This window comes from Lynx canadensis, chromosome F2 (assembly GCF_007474595.2).
Source record: "Lynx canadensis isolate LIC74 chromosome F2, mLynCan4.pri.v2, whole genome shotgun sequence".
Taxonomy (NCBI): Eukaryota; Metazoa; Chordata; class Mammalia; order Carnivora; family Felidae; genus Lynx; species Lynx canadensis.
In genome coordinates, this window is record NC_044320.2 from 67,113,730 (window position 1) to 67,135,049 (window position 21,320).

Below are 21,320 nucleotides of genomic sequence, written 5' to 3' on the forward strand. Positions count from 1 at the left end.
CCTTATTCCTCCTTTTAAGGGCTTTTTATGGTATCATTCCTCGGTATTGAAGTAGCTTCCCTCAGTATCATCCCCTTAAAGAAGTTTTTATAGTTATAGAAATATACCTTTTAAGATTAAATAATTATTAAACAATTTATAGTTTTGGTATACATATTTTAAATACTTTTGGAGATAAGAATTCCCTAATACTTACGTTTAATGTATAGTTGAGAATTTCTGAACAGTTAGGAACTTTTTAAAAACTAAATAATAACCTCTCGTGTTCTCTGTTAAAGTGTTACTGCTACTAAGATGTGTACCTAACTTATAATATGTTGGAAAAAATGTAAGATTTATTATGTGTCTGTTGTTTTTGAACTTGAATTCTGAGGATCAGGATTCAGAAATGCTTCCATCTAGACAAAAGTCTCAAACTAAAGTAGGAAATATTTAAGATGACACTATGTGAAATTATTTTTTCTATACTTGTCTAAAAATGATTGTATCTTTCTTCCATCATGCAGCTTTTTTCTTCCTGTATTAAATTGAAGAATATTCACTTAAGATTTATAAGGCCAATCAGTATTTGCTAAGTAACACAAAGCTTCCATAAAGTTAAATTTCTTTTCCAACCAGGGTTTTAATCCTTGATACATATTTTTTCGCATTTAAGCATAATGTTTTAAGCATAACTAACTGTCCCTTACGTGAAGTAGTCTTAGTGAATATGATTGAAGAAATCTCTTTTTAAAAATTATCTCTTAAAAAAAAAAAACAACAGTGTACTCAAATTTTTAAAATCCTTGTGTTTTGTAAGTTAAGAATTAATTTTGTTGCACTGACAGCTGTTTACTCATTGTTTTTAAAGGATTAGCTTACCAAGTTATTGAATGAAGGTCAAGTTAGTACTAATAACACGTTAATTGAGTTGTGGATGTTTTCAAAGACTTTTTACTTTTTTTCTAACCAGCAAAAATTTAAGTTTTTAAACAAAAAGAATGTTAACATTTTAAGTTTGTGTTATTTTTTGAAAAATATAATGTTTGCATAGGCCAGAAGAATGGGAAGGATACTAATTATTCAGTAGATCGATGCAGATAGACAATCAAACACCAGCATGTTTCTCTAGCACGTGTGAGATGAATATGCCCTTAAAAAGCTCATTTTACTACATCAGAGAAAACTGCTTTTAAAACTTTGACTGGACTTGCATCTTTTGTAGTCTGGTGCTGTTGTTTGGTAATGTTACCAAAAAACGTATTTAGTGCTACTGTTGATTAAGCCCTTTGACCAGTGGTTTACAAATCCACAAAACGGAGCCAACAAAACCTACCTTGTGAAGGTCTTGTATGGATTGAGATTTTGTATGAAAGCACCTGTAACAGTTCCTCACCCACAGTAGGAGTCCAGCAAGTGTTAGTTAATATATTATTACTTTTTCCATGTAAGGGAAATAAACATACTTTTGCACAGTAGATCATTTTAGTGGAAAACTTAAACAGGATAAAAACAGATAAAAATATCTTTGCTCGGTTTTTTAAAAGGTCTGTCTTTAAAAATTATGTATTAACTAATATTGGAACAATTTTTACACCTTTTGACATTCACTTCATAAGTCAGATCTTTGGTGGAAGAGAGATTCATCCTGATTTAAGATGAGGGAGTGTCTAACCGGACACTCAGAAGTCCTGTTAGCATGGCAGTGGATACTTTGGAACCTTAAAATTTAACTTGTTTATGCTGTGGCTGTCAGTTTCTGATTAGCTCAGCCTCGCCCATGTTTTGACCTATACTGGTTTGCTTTACAAGCTGTTCCCAGGATGGCTAAATTAGAAAAGTCACGAGTAGAAGCTTCTCAGTTATTTCCATTCACTGGTGAGGTGAGGTGGAAATGTGGATGATAGCTCAGAGTGTTTTATGACTGTCAGTGACACAGGATTTGGATTAACTTTGTTTTATTATTTTTATTAAAAATAGAATTTTACTAGCAGATGACTTTAAAATGGTAATCTTTAAAAAATATGTGTTACATCTGTGCTGCAGTGTTGGTGTATAAAGCACTCATAACTATGGTTTAAAATAACTAATTCTAACATGCAAATCAAATTTTTATTGTTCTTCATAATTTACAGTGTATTTTTCAAAAATGTGTTACTTTAGATTATTCTACCTCAATTGCTTAGTGAGAGAATTTAATAATATTTTTAATAATAATATTTTTAATCTTGGTCTGTGAGGAGATAAATGAATGAATTATCCCTGAGGATATATTTGTTGATGGGTTCAGATAGATATATTTTAAGGTCCATTCTTTAAAATTGTCTTATTTGAATTTATTTTATAAGAGTTATGTGTGGTTTAATGTAGCATTTAAACTATTTTTGGATAAAACTTAAATTAGTAATGAATAGAATAATTTGAATAATTTGTACTTCAAGGAATTTAACATATTTAAAATTCTATTATTTTGCCAGGTTTTTATGATTAATATAGACCTAATCACTCTTATTTCTAAATTAATGCCTCTATAAATAAGTCTAAAGGGATTACCTTAAAAGAAATTTAGTATGCCATAGATATAATTTAGATTCTGTTAACTAGTTTTTGACTTACATTATTTTAACAGAGAACTGATATTAGTCTTTCTCAGTCCTTGTAATGAGATTTTACATTCCTAATTAGTGGCTGTTTTAGTAAATAGTCATCCTATATTAAAGAAAATAGTAAGGCCAGTCACTTTCCTAAAGAGGGCTGTTAGAGATAACAAGTTACAATTCGTTTTAACAACCTGTTTATGCAAGTTGTTATTGGACACTAGCAAGTTAATAGGTGATGGCCATGACAAGCATTACATAGTGATATCTATAGTTTCATTAATATGTCCTGGCTGATAGAAATATTTATTTCCACATGTATGCTCTCTAGTCTACTAGGTTTTCCTCTAATATGGTGGTATTAAGGGGAGGCCTGTAATCTAATAAGCTAAATGTCTTAGGGGAGGATCGACAGCAAGTATGAGAGGTGCCTTCTCATACCAAGTGATTACAGTGGCTGTTTGCTCCAGAATAAATAGTTTACCCTGAAACTGTTTTAATTTACACTGCAGTAGGCTTCCTTCGGATAGTACTCTGTTGGTAGAAGACACTTTAAGCATGATGCTGCTATGAGTGTATTCTGTATGATTTAGTCCCTTGGGATTTTATATCAAGCTTTTCTTTATAGCTTTCTTTGTAGTAGATTTTTGTTTTACTTTTTACTTTTAATTTTATTTTGTGAATATATAATAACTGCACATGTTACAGAATTCAACAGGGGAGTCTAGGTGTCTCAGTCAGTTAAGCATCCAATTCTTGGTTTTAGCTCAGGTCATGATCTCGCAGTTTTGTGGGTTCTAGCCTCACGTTGGGCTCCGTACTGTCAGCGCAGAGCCTGCTTGGGTTTCTCTGTCTCCCTCTCCCTCTGCCCTTCCCCCACTCAGCTGTCTCTGTCTCTGTCTCAAAAAAGAGAAAGAATTCAACAGATAAACATTGAAAAGTCCTCCTATCTCTGTCCCTCAGGCTCCCTGGAGACAATCAGTGTTAGAAATTAGAAATTTATCTTTGTTTGAAGCTTTTTTGTTTTTGTAAGGATACCTGAAATTGTGTTAAGAGTTTAATTGACATTTTTCTCTTACATGATAAGCATTATAAGGAGATAATAACAATGATTTGGGGAATTATTTTGCAAACTAAATCCAAGTAAGGGCTATAAATAAAAGTAAATTTCTTTATAGTGATAGTGGTAAAAAGATTATTTTTCATTGAGATTTCTAGGCGTGTGTTCAGGAGTTGTAAATCTCATGCCAGAATTTTGTGAGGGAAGAAGATCATTAATCTGATTTGTAGAAATATCTCATTGCTTTAATGTTTATTACTTTTGTTAATGAAGTCGAGCATCTTGTGTTTATGGGCTTATTATTTCTTTTCCTGTGAATAATATGTTTATGTCCTACCTGTTTTCCACACTATTATTCATCACTTTCTAGTTGATTTGTAAGGCACTTTTTTGTTCCTTCCATTTTTGGGTATAGTAGGAGGAAATTTGCCCTTTGTCATGTCTGTTGAACTCATTTTGATCCATCTTTCATGACTTCTAGACATGTCTTGTAGATAAGTTAGAAAGGTCTTTCCAATAGGTGGTTTGATCAGTTTTATTTTCTAGATTTTGAAATCTGTCTTTATATCAATTCTGGTATTCATGAGTTTATTCATCAACTTAATAAATTCACTAATTTATTTAGAATCTACTAAAAGCTACTGTTTTAGGGGTCAGGGGTACCATGGAAAATCAGACACAGTTGCTGCTCTTGTGGAGCTTCCATTTTAGAACGAGCAAACAAAGATAGCCATATACCAGCTAAGTGTCATACAGAGCAGGAAAGTAGGGCTATGGGAGAAGGTGGCTTTCAGGTGACTTTTGATTTGGTAGTCTTGGAATGCCTCTCTGGAGAGATGACATTTCATCTAGAACCTGAGAGATAAGAAGAGAACAGTGATGCAGTGATCCTGGACGAGAGAACAAGTATAAAGGCTGCATCTGTCTGTGGTGCAGTTGAGGAACAGCAAGGAATCCAGTGTGGCTGGGTCGTGGTGGTGAGGGTAGGTCAGAGGACACAAGGACCGAGAGGTAGGCAGATCACGGAGGCCTTTAGAAATCAGAGCTTGTGGCACAAAAACAGACACATAGACCAGTGGAGTAGAATAGAAACCCCAGAACTAGACCCACAAACGTATGGCCAACTCATCTTTGACAAAGCAGGAAAGAACATCCAATGGAAAAAAGACAGTCTCTTTAACAAATGGTGCTGGGAGAACTGGACAGCAACATGCAGAAGATTGAAACTAGACTACTTTCTCACACCGTTCACAAAAATAAACTCAAAATGGATAAAGGACCTGAATGTGAGACAGGAAACCATCAAAACCCTAGAGGAGAAAGCAGGAAAAGACCTCTCTGACCTCAGCCTCAGCAATTTCTTACTTGATACATCCCCAAAAGCAAGGGAATTAAAAGCAAAAATGAACTACTGGGACCTTATGAAGATAAAAAGCTTCTTCACAGCAAAGGAAACAACCAACAAAACTAAAAGGCAACCAACGGAATGGGAAAAGATATTTGCAAATGACATATCGGACAAAGGGCTAGTATCCAAAATCTATAAAGAGCTCACCAAACTCCACACCCGAAAAACAAATAACCCAGTGAAGAAATGGGCAGAAAACATGAATAGACACTTCTCTAAAGAAGACATCCAGATGGCCAACAGGCACATGAAAAGATGCTCAACGTCGCTCCTCATCAGGGAAATACAAAGGAAAACCACACTCAGATATCACCTCACGCCAGTCAGAGTGGCTGAAATGAACAAATCAGGAGACTATAGATGCTGGAGAGGATGTGGAGAAACGGGAAGCCTCTTGCACTGTTGGTGGGAATGCAAATTGGTGCAGCCACTCTGGAAAACACTCCACTGGAAAACAGTGTGGAGTTTCCTCAAAAAATTAAAAATAGACCTACCCTATGACCCAGCAATAGCACTGCTAGGAATTTACCCAAGGGATACAGGAGTACTGATGCATAGGGGCACTGGCACTTGTACCCCAATGTTTATAGCAGCACTCTCAACAATAGCCAAATTATGGAAAGAGCCTAAATGTCCCTCAACTGATGAATGGATAAAGAAATTGTGGTTTATATACACAATGGAGTACAAGTGGCAATGAGAAAGAATGAAATATGGCCTTTGTAGCAACATGGATGAAACTGGAGAGTGTGATGCTAAGTGAAATAAGCCATACAGAGAAATACAGATACTATATGTTGTCACTCTTATGTGGATCCTGAGAAACTTAACAGAAACCCATGGGGGAGGGGAAGGGAAAAAAAAAAAAGAGGTTAGAGTGGGAGAGAGCCAAACATAAGAGACTCTTGAAAACTGAGAACAAACTGAGGGTTGATGGGGGGTGGGAGGGAGGGAAGGGTGGGTGATGGGTATTGAGGAGGGCACCTTTTGGGATGAGCACTGGATGTTGTATGGAAACCAATTTGACAATAAACTTCATATATTGAAAAAAAAAAAAAAAGAAATCAGAGCTTGGTGCTGGACTGTATTCCAAGTGTGTGGAGAACCATTGGAGGATTTTGAGCAGGTGCTGAGTTGTTTGCTATTGCTTCTGTGTGAAGAGTGGACTGGAGGCCAAGAGATGTATCAGAAAAACTAGTCAGCAGCCCACTGCAAGAGTCCAGGTGTAGAGGTGCTCTCGCCTGAGATGGAAGGAAGAAGTAGGGATAGAGAAAGGGAGATGAGAGTGAAGGTAGAGTTGGCAGAACTTGCTGAGTGTATTTCAGCTCTTAAAATTTATTTTGTATTAATATATATATTTTAAATTTGTAATATTTGTTATTTTTTTTTAATTTTTAAAAATGTTTATTTGTTCTTGAGAGAGACAGAGCATGAGCAGAGGAGGGGCAGAGAGAGAGGGAGACACAGAATCCAAAGCAGGCTCCAGGCTCTGAGCTGTCAGCACAGAGCCCGACGTGGGGCTCGAACTCACAAGCTGTGAGATCACAACCTGAACCAAAGTTGGACACTTAACCAACTGAGCCACCGAAGCACCCCCTGTTATTTTTTATAATAGTTTTATTGAAGTACAATTCACATATACCATACAATTCACCCATTTGAAGTATACAATTCGGTAATTTTCAGTGTATTCACAGAGTTGTGCAGTCATTACCACAGATAATTTGAGAACATTTTCATTACCGTAGATAGAAACACAGTACCCATTAGCATTCACTCTCCATTTTTCCCCAGCTCTCCCAACTCTAGACAGCCACTAGGCTACTTTCTGCCTCTGTGGATTTGCTTGTTTGGGACATTTCATATCAATAGTACCATACACCGTATGGTCCTTTGTGACTGGCTCTTTTCACTGTTCTCAAGGTTCATCCATGTTGTAGCATGTATCAGTACTTCATACCTTTTATATGTCTGAATAATACTTCGTTGGTCTAGATATGCCAAATTTTATTAATCCATTCATTAGTTGCTGGATATCCAGGTTGTTTTTAGTTTGGGGCCATTATGAATAATGTTGCAAGATACATTGCCATATCTGTTTACTTTTTAAAATATATTTAAAAATTTTTTGTTTATTGTTTTAAAGATTCAGTGTTTTCTCAAATCTCTTTGAGTAAACTAATTACATTTTAAAAATTCTCAGGGCATCTGGGTGGCTCAGTCATTTGAGTGTCTGACTCTTGATTTCAGCTCAGGTCATGATCTCCCAGTTTGTGAGATCGAGCCCCGTGTCAAACTCTGTGCTGACAGCACGGAGCCTGCTTAGGATTCTCTTTCCTTCTCACTCTTCCCCTCCCCCACCAAAATAAATCAAGAAATATTTAAAAAGTAAAAAAATAAAAAATTCTCTTACTTCTTGCTAGCTTCTGGGCCGTTTGGTTGGTTTTTCATTTTGTTTCGTTTATTTCTAGCTGATGGGTTTTTTTCAAATGATGATTCTTGTTTGCTTATTCATATGTGTTTAAATTAAGGGCATGGTAAATAGTTGGACCATATCTTTTCTTCAGTTCTGTCTACCTCTGCAAAATGTCTCTCACCAAGTGGGCTTATCTGACTCTGCCATTAACTTTCTACCTGGTGCGTGTTCCTTACTCTGTATCCACTTGTATGGTATTGCTTAATCATATTACAGTTGTCTTCCTCACAACTAGAGATTTTAAGAGCAGATGCCATATCTAATTTCATTTTGTATATCCAACTTCTTTTGCACAGTGCTTTACAAATAATAATGTCTGTTGAATTTTGTATAACATTACTTGTCATGCATTAAACATGTATGTTTTTTTTCCCTAGAGGCGTGGAGCGATTTCCTATGACAGTTCTGATCAGACTGCATTGTACATTCGTATGCTAGGTAAGCATTATTTATTTTGTACCAATATCAGTTAATTTTGTTATCATCCAGTGTTATTTGAGATTGAGATAGCTTTCATTTGGTTACTTTTCATTACTATTTGCAATAGAAATAATCTATTATTTTGAAGTTTAAAAGTCTCAAAACCAATATTGAATGTGATATAAATGAAGAGGCATTTTAGAGTAATTGAAAAATCTCTGGCTTAATAACTGGGACTCTATCTTTAGTACAAAATTTTAAATTGAATTCTAGGGGCGCGTGGGTGGCTTAGTCAGCTAAGCTTCTGACTCTTGATTTCAACTCAGGCCATGACCTCACAGTTGAAGAATTTGAGCCCTGTGTGGGGCTCTGTGCTGAGAGCACGGAGCCTGCTTGGGATTCTCTGTCTCCCTCTCTCTCTCTGCCTCTCCCCCACATGCGTGCTCTCTTCCCCCTCCCACCCCCTCCCTCTCTCTCTCAAAATAAACATTGAAAAAAATTTTGAATTCTGAGCATTCTTCATAAAAAGTGTTTCAGATTTGTAGAGTTGCTAAATGCTAAAGAGATGTCCATGGACAAAAAGGAGGCCATGAAATACCTGATCACATAGTACTGTCACTGCATGAATTTTGTTGTCACGTGGCTGGCAAGGAAGACCATTTGTCTTTGTCCAGTGTCTGTTCCTAAATTTTTAATATATTCCTCAAGTCCATAAGGTAAAATGAATTTAGATTATATGTGTATAATTTTCTTTCTCTCTCCCTCTCTTTGCCAGATTTCTCTCCTCATCCACACACTCGTCAATCCCTTCTACTTTAATTCATACTATTAAAAACATACTATTAAGATTCCAGGGACACCTGGGTGGCGCAGTTGGTTAAGCGTCCGACTCTTGATCTCGGCTCAGGTCACGATCTCATAGTTTGTGAGTTCAAGCCCTGCATCAGCCTCTGCACTGATGTTGCAGAGCCTTCCTGACATTCTGTCTCTCCTCTCTGACCCTCCCCCGCTTGCGCTCGTTTGCTCTCTCTCTCTCTCAAAATAAATAAAGAAACTTAAGATTCTAGTAGGCAGGTTTACTTTGCTTTTCTTAAAGGAGTCTTCCGTGACTCCTTTCCTCGTGCTCAGAATTCCTCCCTCGACTTCTAAGATATTGAGCCACTCATGTTCTTCACCTTTTTCTGGTTTGTTTGCTTGCCTTTTTCACGAATCCTTTTTCTTCCTCTTAAGCCTAAGTGTTCTCCAGTGCCCCATTTTTGCTCTTCTTCCTTTTTTCCCCTCTTTAATTTACCTTGGATGTCTGCCTCATCTCCATTCTACTCTGGTACATATTTTTTTCCTCACGACTGTGTGGCTTTTTCCTCCTTACAGTCTCCATCTCTCTCAGTAAACATGTTCAGGATTCTGCTCTCCTGAAAACAGACCTTTAGCCTCATTTTTTTTTAAACTCTGTAGAATATTCCCACATGAGTGTAATATGTCTATTAAACAAAACATTTGTGTTGCCCAAGTCTGTTCATTTTTAAGTCTTTTGCTGTCTCAGAACATGTAACTCCATTCTTCTGGTTGTCACATCAGAAACCTTCAGGTCCTTTTTGTCTCTTATTTCTTACCTACTCCATGTCTACTTTATCAGCAAATCCTCTTTGCTAATACCTTCAAAACATATCCAGAATTTCACCAGCCACTGCTGTTACCATCCCGATCTAAGCCATAGTTATTTTTTTATTGTTATAGTTGCATTGTTGTACATTAAACCTCCAGAACTTATCATGCACATCCCTTTGAATGACATCTCTCCATGCCCACCCCCCACCAAGCCATAGTTATTGCCTTGTTTCTTACGTTTGCTCCTTAGCCAGTCTCCCTGCCTCTTCCTCTGTGCCTCTTCTCAGTTATAGTCTATGTGGTCAAAGTGAACATTTTGAGACATAAGTTAAATCAGTCTCACTCCTCCCTTCAGAATCTTCTGATGGTTTTCTGTCTTAGACAAATAGCCAGAGGTATTATGATGGTCCACAAAGGTCCTGCGTGATCCAGCCCTGCTACCTCTCTGACCTCACTTGACACTCACCTCACTCTAGTCATGCTGGCCTCTTTGCTTGACCTTGAACATACCCCTTCTCAGGATATTTTATTTGTTCTTCCTTGTGCCTGGAAACTTCTTCTTCCGGATAGCCACATGGCTCACTGCCTCACTTCCTTCAGGCTTCTCTGCTCAGATACCTCCTTTCCAATGAGGTTTTCTCTGACCACACTAGTAAGTCAGTCCTCCCCTACTTCTCCCTCCATATTCCTTTTTCCTTGCTTTAGTTTTCTCCAGGTTAGTTATTGCCATCTTCCATAGAATGAAATTATTACTTGTTATGTTATTTGTCTCCATGAAAGCATACATTTCATGGAGACAGGGACTTTATGTGTTTTGCTCACTGGTATATTTGCAGTGCCTGACCTGTAGTGGATGCTCAGTAAGAGCTTAGTTTGTTGCAGGGTGAAGGAATCCCCACGTGAGAAAGATGATTAATCATTGTGGGGTGGACTCAGATGGCATGAGCCTTGTTGGAAATGATGGCCTTATTTAGAGAAACAACAAGTGAGCAGGAAGTCCTTCTAGGCAAGCAGAATTCAAGGGACTGAAGACCTAAAGGTTGTGCAGTTGGAGGCTGTGGAAGTATAGTGGGGAAAGTGCTGCCTTTGGAGCCCACAGAGCAAAGTTTAAATCCTGACTTACCCTTTACACTAGCTTTGTGGCATGAGCAGGCTACCTCTCACAGTCTCAATATCTTCATCTGTAAAATGGGGACTAAGATTCCTACCTCTCAGAGTTGCTTAGAGAATTATAATAATGCCTATAAGGAGCAGAGTGTCTGGTACACAGTTGCAGTGGTTATTTTGCTGTATGGAGAAGTAGATCCGAAAGTCCTATAGACACATGTAGAAACAATTCTGGGCTTATAAAGGTTGAAGTTTAAGTTAAGACCCAACTAAAGGCCTTGGGTATATCCATAGTCAATGAGAAAAGAGAAAAGTTATATCAAATTAAACATTTATTGCAAAGTCTTTAACACTTTACTTTCTGTACGTTTATAAAATTGTAAGGTACTTGAGAATAGGTAATATATTTTCTTTCATGTCTCTTATAGTCTATAGGATGGTGCTAGACACTTAATATTTTTCTTTCTGGATTTTTAAAATTTTGTGCTGAGGATTTTTTAAACTCCTTGTGAATAATAAGATATTAGGTTGGATTGTTATATACTTGTCATGTTTTCAAATGCTAACTTTAAAATTTAGATTGTAATTTTTATTATTGTAAGGGAAGATGAAAAAAACCCCTCATCTAGCCTTACAACTCAATATTGAAAATTTGTAAACCCCTTCACATAAATCCACTCTCAACTACTTATTCCATATATATCACTAATGGGTCATTACTTGTGAGTATGATACCACATAAACCTTTGCTGCATATGGGAGCTTCTTCCCAGATGGCAGCCTCCTAAGCTTATGTTTTATTCTCGATTTTGTCCAGGAGATGTACGTGTAAGGAGTCGAGCAGGATTTGAATCAGAAAGAAGAGGTTCTCATCCATATATTGATTTTCGTATTTTTCATGGTGAGTGTTGGCATATATGGTATTTCTCTTAGGCTTTCAGTAAACTTTACATTTTCATAAAATTATGTAATTTTTCAAAAGAAAAAGAATACAAAAAAACAGTATGTTTTGAATGTCTTAAAAACACTGGGTCATGATAAATGACACTTTATTTCTAGCTAATGTTAGTAAATGCTTAGAGACAATTAGAATTGGAAAGTATAAAATACGAAAGCTGATATAGTTTTTCTTCTTTCCAATTTAAATGTGAAATACTTTGGTACATTTTTTTTCTTTCATATAAGATATATATGTAATCTTTTAAGTTGTTTTATTCCAAATGTTTTGTCTTCACTACCCTAGATAAAATGTTTTTGTGCAAATGACATTTTGTAAGGTATTTTCATAGCTAATAACGTGTATCCTGATTTATTTGAAAATACACCTCCAGCCTTAAAGGTTTTTGGTAGAATGCATATTTTGAAAACAAGTGTTGTGTGGGTCAGGCCCATAATGGAGAAAATGGAAAAAACAGAACTTCTAAAACCGTTAAGCATTAAACACATCTGATTTTGGAGGAGTTCCATTTTTGGTAATATTGGATAAATTATTTGGATTAACACTCCAGTTTTAAAAATTAGAAAAACTGGACAAAGTGGAAGACATGTATTTGAGTGTATTGGAATGCTGGGAAGGCAGAGATGAACCTGGCATTTAGGCTACTTTTCCTCTGGGTAGCATCTACTGATTCTGGGAAAGGTGGATGAGAAGCTGAGCAGAGCTTCTGATGGACACTTAAGGCTGGAAAAACAAAAACAGGTGTTAATACTCCACCAAGGTTGGAGCATCAGTCCTGGTAAACCCTTAATGCCATTGGAACCCCAAAGTGGTATCCCTTAGAAATAAATCTGGCTTTGAAATAGCTCAATCTGTGATTAGATTAAGGTAATCTGTGATTTGAGTACCACTAGCCACCTACTTGAAGTAAATGTTAATCTTTGGAGGAAGGTAACATTACCCTAAATCTCAAGTTAACTCTAAATTTTTCATAAAACACTGAATTAAAAATAAAAAGGCAAAAGGAGGTAAGACAGTGTGACCAAAAATGAAGAGGAAATGATAGAAACATCCACAGGAGATTCTAATAATGGAATTCTTTCACATGAGCTTCAAAATGACTATTATGTTGATGGGAGAAAAAAAAAAGGAATGAGAATTTCAGTAGAGGACTGAAAATTGTGAAAAAAAGAATCAAATAGACGTTTAAGAATGAAAAATAACGTACCTTAAATAAGAACTCATTGGAGATGGTTTTAATAGCAAATAAGACCCCAAATTCACAGAGAATTAGTGGACTGGAATATTAGGTCAAAAGGAAATCATTCAGAATGAAACACAATGAGGCAAAAGGTAGAAAATATGGAAAAGACACATGGAATATGTTCTAGTTACCTATTGCTCTGTATCTGTCAAGACTTGTGGAGAATCTAAGATTTTACCTTATAATTGAACAAATAAGTTAGCCTATTACCGCTTCCTGGATGCTAACAGAAGACACAAGTCTCCTGGGTCAGAGGCAAAGGACTTCTTATTCATGGCACAGCAGGCAACATGAAAATCATATTGTGTCAGCTCCTCTAGCCCCACCACATCCCATAGTGGCAACCTGGAGGATTTTATGTGGATACTGTGCACACAGTGAATTTTCATTACATCTGAGCAGTAATGAGCTTGGGGAGGATGCCTTTTTTACAGTAATACTTCTCTTTGTCCCAGAAAAAGATATTATTTATTCCTCAAGGTTGCTAGCTGCAAACACAACCCTGAGAAATGGCCCGGGTAAAATTGGTCAGGGCTTGGCAGGAAGAATGTACAGGGACACTCAGAAGTATCCTCTGTGGAGGATTATCTCTCCCAAAAGTAACAAATGACTCTAAAACGTATTGGCCTAAAGCAACTTTTTTTGTGTTCATGATTCTAAGGTTCAGGAATTTAGTCAGCATATCAGGTTCGATTTGTCTGTGATCCACAGTGCTTTGATTTTCAGCTGGGGTAGTTCAAACAGCTAGAGATGGCTGGGATGGCTCCACTAGCTCCATAGTCTGGGGCCTTGCTTTATCTCCACATGTCCCCTCCTGGAGCTGGAACATCTAAGATGACTTCTGCATTCTTATATGTGATGCCAGGGTAGGGTAGCTGGTATTTCTGGGGCTGGCCAGCGTTTCTTTCTTTCCATAAATGGCAGTCTCAGGGTAGTTGGCCTTCTTCCATGGCAGCTGGCTTCACCCAGAGCAAGCATTCGAAAAGAGAGGAAGTATGGGAACACCTGGTCTCTGACCATGTGGGCATGGACACTGGCACATTTTCGTATTCTGTTGATCAGCTGTGTCACACAGCTTGCTCAGATTCGTGCACAGAGGACATAGACCCCACTTGTCAAAGGGAGTAAGGTTAAAAGTTTTTTAATCTTCTACCCTTAATCTGGCACAAAATGTGTTAAAAAGGTTATTAGGGTCCCAGGAGAGGAATGGGAAAATATAGCAGAAGTAGTCTTTGGAAAGGTAATGGCTGAAAAATCTCTAAAGCTTGATAAAACACATTAACGTACAGATTCAAGAAGCCTTATGAATCTTAACTACAGTAACATTACAAGAAAACCACAGTAGATTAGCACAGTATAAGTAGAAACCAAAATCAAAGAGAAATGGTTTCACTCATATGTGAGCAAAAACAAATGACCAATGGGGGAGTAAAAAGAGAGGGAGGGAGGCAAACTAACAGACTCTTAGCTATAGAGAACAAACTGATGGTTACCAGAGGGGTGGTGGGTGTGAGTATGAGTGAAATAGGTGATGAGGATTAAGAAGGGCACTTGTTGTGATGAGCACTGAGTGTTGTGGGGAAGTGTTGAATCACTATATTGTACACCTGAAACTAATATTACACTGTATGTTAACTAACGAATTTAAATAGAAACACACACACACACACACACACACACACACACATCTATATCTATCTATGTATATGTAGGGCATTTTAAACCTGAGAGTAAACTCTTTTCCAAAATGGAAAAGAAAAGGGGTGCCTGGCTGGCTCAGTCAGTAGAGCATGCAAGTATTGATCTCAGGATAGTGACTTCAAGCCCCACACTGGGCACGGAGCCTACTTAAAAAAAGAAAGAAAAAAGACATGCAAAATGGAAAAGTAAACCAAATAAATAAGTAAAAGTAGTGAGAACGGGAAATAAAAGTAGTGACAGAGAAAGAAAATCATTATCTTCAAAGGAGCAGCCATGAGATTGCCAGAAACACATTCTGTTTCAACAGAAACTAAGAAGCTAGAAGACAAAGGAAAGTTAGCTTCAAAGTGATGGAAAAAAATAAATAACTGTCAAACTAAAATTTCACCCACAAACTCTTCCAGAGGATAAGAGAAAAAAAGGACACACTTCACAACTTATTATAGGCCAGCATAATCTTGCTACTAAAACCTAGCAGGGATATGACAAGAATAGAAAATTACAGCCAGTATCACTCACGAATATAGATGAAAGTATAACATACTATCAAATTAAATCTGCAATTTTTAGGAAAAAGAATATATTTTGACCCAATTTCTATTTTCCCAGAAATATAAGATTGGCTTAACATTCAAAAACCAGACATTATAATTAGCTGTGTTATTAATAGAATAAAGGAGAAAAGTCACAGAAAGACCAATATATAAAGAATGTCATTTATCACCTTTTCTATTCAGTATTATTTTGGAGTCTCTAGCTAGTACTGTAATTTAAGAAAAAGAAATAAAAGATATAAAGATTAGGAAAGAAGTATAAGTGTCACTATTTATGGATGACATGATTATGTACTTAGAAAACTATTAGGAGTAATAGGTGAGTTTGCAAATTTGAAGGGTGCAAAGTCAATATGTAGTTGTATTTCTGTAAAGCATCATTGACAAAAATTGAAATAACAATTTAAATTTACATCAACGAAAGATCAAATATGTAGGGATCAGTCTAACAAGAGATGCATATGACTCTGCATAGGAAACTATAAGATATTATAGAGAAAAGAAGACCTAAGTGAGCAGAAGTATATACTATTGTTCATGGATTAGAAGATTGAATATTTTAAAGATGGTAGTTTTTCTTGAATTGACCTATAGATTTAGTGAAATCACAATAAAGATCCCAGCAGGGTTTTTTTTTTTTTCCCTTTGGTAGAATGGACACACTGTAAAACCTACATAAAGATTAAAAAAGCCCAGGGGCACCTGGCTGGCTCAGTGGGTGGAATGTGTGACTCTTGATCTCAGGATTGTGAGTTTGAGCCCTGCATTGGGTGTAGAGATTACTTGAAATAAAATCTTGAAAAAAAAGAAAAAGCCCAAAGTAGTCAAGACAATCAGAAAAAATAAGAACCATGTTATAGAAGCTTTATATTCCTCCCAGTTCTAAAGACTTGTTATAAACTATAGTTATAGTTAAGGTAGTGTGATATTGGTTCAAGGACTGAGAAATAGGCTAATGAAACATTGTAAATTTCAGAAACAGATGCACACATATTGGGGATGTTTGGTTACAAATGTAGTAATGTAGTGGAAAAGATTATCTTTTCAATAAATGGTCCTGCAGTTGGTGAGATCGAACCCCAAATCAGGCTCTGTGCTGGGCTCTGGGATTCTCTCTCTCCCTCTCTCTCTGCCCCTCCCCCACTTGTGTGCACACTCTTTCTCTCTCTTTCAAATGAAATAAGCATTGAAAAAAAATTTTTTAAATAAATGATGCTGAATCAATTGGCTACCCATATGGGAAATCACGAATCTTGACCCCTTATTCACATCATAACAAAAAAAATCAAATTTGGGCGTATTTAGTTTTCCAAATTATACTGATAACTCAAAATGAGCAAAAGAATTGATTTAGTGATGTAGATAGAGGTGGTGATAAGGGAAACCTGATGATTAAATGAATTTAAAAGAACAGGAAGATAGATGTAGCAAATACAGACAAGTGAAAGTCCTTTAGAGACTTTTCACTGCGAAGAAAAGGAAAGAGAGAGGCAGCTGTCACGGGAAGTAGGATCACTAAAGACAGAAATTAATAGCAAGACTGGGAAACAAAAAGACCTGGACACCTGGAAATTTTTTAAATTCTAAAATAAATGCTTGAGTCAAAGAGGAGATGAAATCTGATTTTGCAGACTATTAAAAAATGATCATTAAGACTACACATGAAAAAATGGTGAAATTCAGTTAAAGCAGTGCTTATGGGAAAATTCATGGCATTAAAAATATTTACATTAATAAACAGGAAAAAATGGGGCACCTGAGTGGCTCAGTCAGTTAAGCACCCAACTTCGGCTCAGGTCATGATCTCACGGTTGGTAGGTTCGAGCTCTGCATCGGGCTCTGTGCTGACAGCTCAGAGCCTGGAGCCCGCTTCAGATTCTGTGTCTCCCTCTGTCTGCCCCTCCGCCACTTGCACTCTGTCTCTCGAATTGTCTCAAAAATAAATAAACATTTTAAATAAAACGTTTTAAATAAATAAATAAATACAGGAACGAATGAAATAAGTGAATTAAATAGTCAAGTTGAAGAAGTTAGAAGAAGAATAACAAAGTACACCTAAGGAAGGATGAAGATAGCAGTTAGTAAAGATAAAAAACAGAAACTAATGAGTTAAAACCTAAAATAAAAATAAACTAAATAATTACTCTTTGCAACAAAATCGATAATGCCGGCTAACTCAGTCAAGGGATTAAATTAAGCCATGATGAATACTTAAAAACTAAGGGGAGGGGGGAATCCTTAACAGATACAAGGGAAATTAGGAATAAAAATAGACTGCTTAAGAATAATTCTGATTTGGGGCTCCTGGGTGGCTTAGTTGGTTGAGCATCCAACTGACTCTTGATTTCAGCTCAGATTGTGATTCCAGCATCATGGGATCGAGCTCAGCATGGAGCCTGCTTGAGATTCTCTCTTTCCCTCTGCCCTTCTCCCCTGCTTGCTCTCTCTCTTTCTCTCTAAAATGAAAAAAAAAAAAAAAGGAATAATTTTGATTAATTTTTTGCTTAGGAAAAAACATTTTTTAAATAAAAATGTTATTTATGTTAACATGGGTTTATTATATTTCTTTAAAAGACTATTTTTTAGAACAGTTTTGGGTTCAGAGCAAAATAGAGAGGAAGTATAGAGATTTACCACATACCCCCATACCACAGATGCATAGCTTCCTCTACTATCAACATCACCAACAAGTGTGATATATTGATTAGAATTGATGAATCTATATTGACACATCATAATCACCCAGAGTCCATTGTTTACATTAGAGTTCACTCTAGGTGTTGTACGTTCTATGGGTTTGGACAAATATGTAATGACACGTATCCATTGTTATACAGAGAATTTTTATTGCCCTAAAAATCCTTTGTGTTCCACCTATTTATCCCTCCTTTCCCCAACCATTAGCAACTAATGATCTTTTTACTTTATCAATTGCTTTGCCTTTTCCAGAATGTCATATACGTGGAATCATACAGTAGGTAATGATTAAGTGAATTTAAGAAAACAGGAAAATAGATGTAGCAAATACAGACAGATTGTCTGTATTTTCAGATTGGCTTTTTTAACATGAATAATACTCATTTTAGATTACTCCTTACCTTTTCATGACTTGATAGCTTCTTTCTTTTTAGCACTGAATAATATTCCATTGCCTGGATGTACCACAGTTTATTTCTCCCCTACCTACTGAAGGACGTCTTGGTTGCTTCCAGGTTTTGGCACTTACGAATAAAGCTGCTACAAACATCTATATGCAAGTTTTTGTGTGGATATAAGTTTTTGACTCCTTTGGATAAATACCAAGGAGTGTGATTGCTGGATTATATGGCAAAGAGTATGTTTAGTTTGGTTAGAAACTGCCAAACTGTCTTCCAGAGTGGCTGTACCACTTAGGATTCCTTCCAGTAATGAATGGGAATTTCTGTTGCTCCACATTCACATCAACATTTGGTGTTGTGAGTATTCTGAATCTTAGCCTTTCAAATAAGTATGTAAAGGTATCTTGTTTTAATTTGAAATTTCCTGTGGGTCATCTTTTCATAGGCTTAATTTGCCATCTGTGTCTTCTTTGATGAGGTATCAACGTTTTGGGCCCATTTCTTTAATCAAGTTGGTTATCTTCTTGTAGGACATTAAGAGTTCTTTGTGTACTATGGATAATAGTCCCTTATTAGATATGTCTTTTGTAACTATTTTCTCCCATCCTGTGGCTTGTCTTCTCATTCTCCTGACATTGTCTTGCAGAGCAGAAGTTTTTAATTTTAATCAAGTCCATCTAATCAATTTCTTTCATGGATCGTGCATGTCTTTGGTGTTGTTTCTAAAAGGCATTTCCATACCTAAGGTTATCCAGATTTTCTTCTGTGTTATCTTCTAGGAGTTTTATAGTTTTTAATTTTATACTTAAGTCTATCATCCATTTTGAATTAATTTTTGTGACGGGTGTAAGGTCTGTGTTACATTCATTTTTTTGCATATGGATGCCCAGTTGTTCCAGCACCATTTGTTGAAGAGACTTTCTTTGCTCTGTTGTATTGCTTTTGTTCCGTTGTCAGAGATCAGTTGGCTATTTTTATGTGGGTTTATTTCTGGGCTTTCTACTTTGTTCTACTGGTCTATTTGTCTGTTCTTTTGCCAGTACCACACTGTCTTGATTTTTGTAGCTTTATAGTAAGTCTGGAAGTTGGACAGTGTCAGGCTCCCAACTTTGTTCTTCTCCTTCAATAATGAGTTGTCTAGTCTGGGTCTTTTGCCTCTCCGTGTAAACTTTACAATCAATTTGTTGATATCCACAAAATAATTTACTGGATTTTGATTGGGATTGCATTGAAACTAAGGATCAAGTGGAGAAGAACTGACATCTTGACCATATTGAATCTTCCTATCCATGAACATAAAATATCTCCATTTATTTAGTTCTTTTTTTATTTCTTTCCTCATGTAGATCTTGTATGTACTTTACTAGATTTATTAATAAGTATTTCATTTTGAGGGGTGCCAATGAATATGGTATTGTGTTTTTCATTTCAAATGCCATTTGTTTATTGCTGGTACATAGGAAAGCAATGAACTTTTCTATACTAACCTGTATCCTGCAACCTTGCTATAATAATTGCTTATTGGTTTCAGGAATTTTTTTGTTTATTCTTTCATGTACAGACAATCATTTCTTCTGTGAACAAAGAGGGTTTTCTTTCTTTCTCTCCAATCTGTATATGTTTTATTTTCTTTCTTATTGCATTAGCTAGGACTTATAATATAATGTTAAAAAGAATGGTGAGAGGAGACATCCTTGCCTTCTACCTAATCTTAGTAGGAAAATGTCAAGTTTCTTACCATTCAGTATTTTAGCTATGGGTTTGTTTTTTGTTTTGTTTTTGTTTTTAAGAGGGTACATGCACGTACACATGGGAGCAGGGGAAGGGCAGAGGGTTAAAGAGAATCTTTTTATTTTAAAATTTTATTTATTTTTATTTTTTTAGAGAAAGAGTACAAGTGGGGGAGAGGGGCAGAAGGAGGGAGAGAGAGTGAAGCAGGCTCTGCACTCAGCATGGAGCCCAATGTGGGGCTTGGTCCCATGACCCTGGGATCATGACCCAGGCCAAAATCGAGAGTCAGATGCTCAACCTACTGAGCCTTCCAGGCACCCCTAACTGTGGGGTTTTTATAGATATTCTTTATCAAGTTGAGAAAATTCCCAATATTCCTAGTTAACTTGAGAGGTTTTATCATGAAAGGGTGTTGGATTTTGTCAAATACTTTTAATGCATCTGTTGGTATGATCGTGTGTGTGTGTGTGTATGTGTGTGTGTGTGTGTGTGTGTGTGTGTGTTTAAGTCTGTTGATGTGATGGATTACATTAATTTATTTTTTAATGTTGGACCAGCCTTGCATACGTGGTATAAATACCACTTGGTTGTAGTATATAGTTCTTTTAATACATTTTTGTATTTGACTTGCTGATATTTTGTTGAAGATTTTTGCACCTATATGTGTAAGAGATACTGGTCTGTAGTTTTCTTAGAATGTTTGTGTCTGGTTTTATTATTAGAGTAATGCTAGCCTCATAGAGTGCGTTAGAAGTATTCCCTCTGTTACAGTCTCCTGAAAGAGATTGTAGAGAATTGGTATAATTTCTTCCTTATGGGTTCAGTAGAATTCACCAGTGAGCCATCTGGGCCTGATGTTTTCTGTTTTGGAAAGTTATTAATTATTAATTCCAATATTTTAATAAATATAGGCCTATTCAGATTGTCTATTCTTGTGTGAGTTGTGGCAGACATTTACTGTGGGGTTCTGGTCAGACCTGGAGGTAAATCTCACTAAATTGTTGGGATGCCCCATGACTGGGTCTCAGAATTGGTCACACTCAGCCTCCAGAAATTCATCAGTTATTCATCTGTGCTCCAGTAAATTGTTATTCTTTCTCACCATCTCTTGGTCTCTCACATCTTGAGGGAAGTGGTTTGCCCTGTGTCCTCACCTCTCTTACAGATCCTAGAAGAGTTCAGTCTGGTCAGCTTTTTATTTATTGTTAGGACAGAGTGGCAGCTTCCAAGCTTCTTATATGTGGATACAGAAACTGGAAGTACTGTTGTGTTATTTTTTAATGAAATGATGAACAAATATTTACAAATTTCATTTTAATTTCTATCATGGTGAATATCAGTAGCTGTAACTCATATAAGCGAGAGCTCTTTGGGGCAGTC

General features: G+C 36.4%; 1 protein-coding gene across 8 annotated transcripts in view; it reads left to right on the forward strand.

Moving 5' to 3' along the window:
* The window catches only part of PDE7A (phosphodiesterase 7A), a 139,164-nt gene that overhangs the window by 54,546 nt on the left and 63,298 nt on the right, over positions 1-21,320 (forward strand). For all 8 annotated transcript variants that reach the window (XR_003966352.1, XR_003966355.1, XR_003966354.1 and 5 more), the window contains exons 2-3: positions 7,898-7,958; positions 11,473-11,556. Coding sequence is in view for 1 of the 8 variants with exons in the window: in XM_030304369.1 (XP_030160229.1) it covers positions 7,898-7,958; positions 11,473-11,556 (145 nt within the window). In the remaining 7 variants the exon portion in view is untranslated. The remainder of the gene's footprint in view (positions 1-7,897; positions 7,959-11,472; positions 11,557-21,320) is intronic.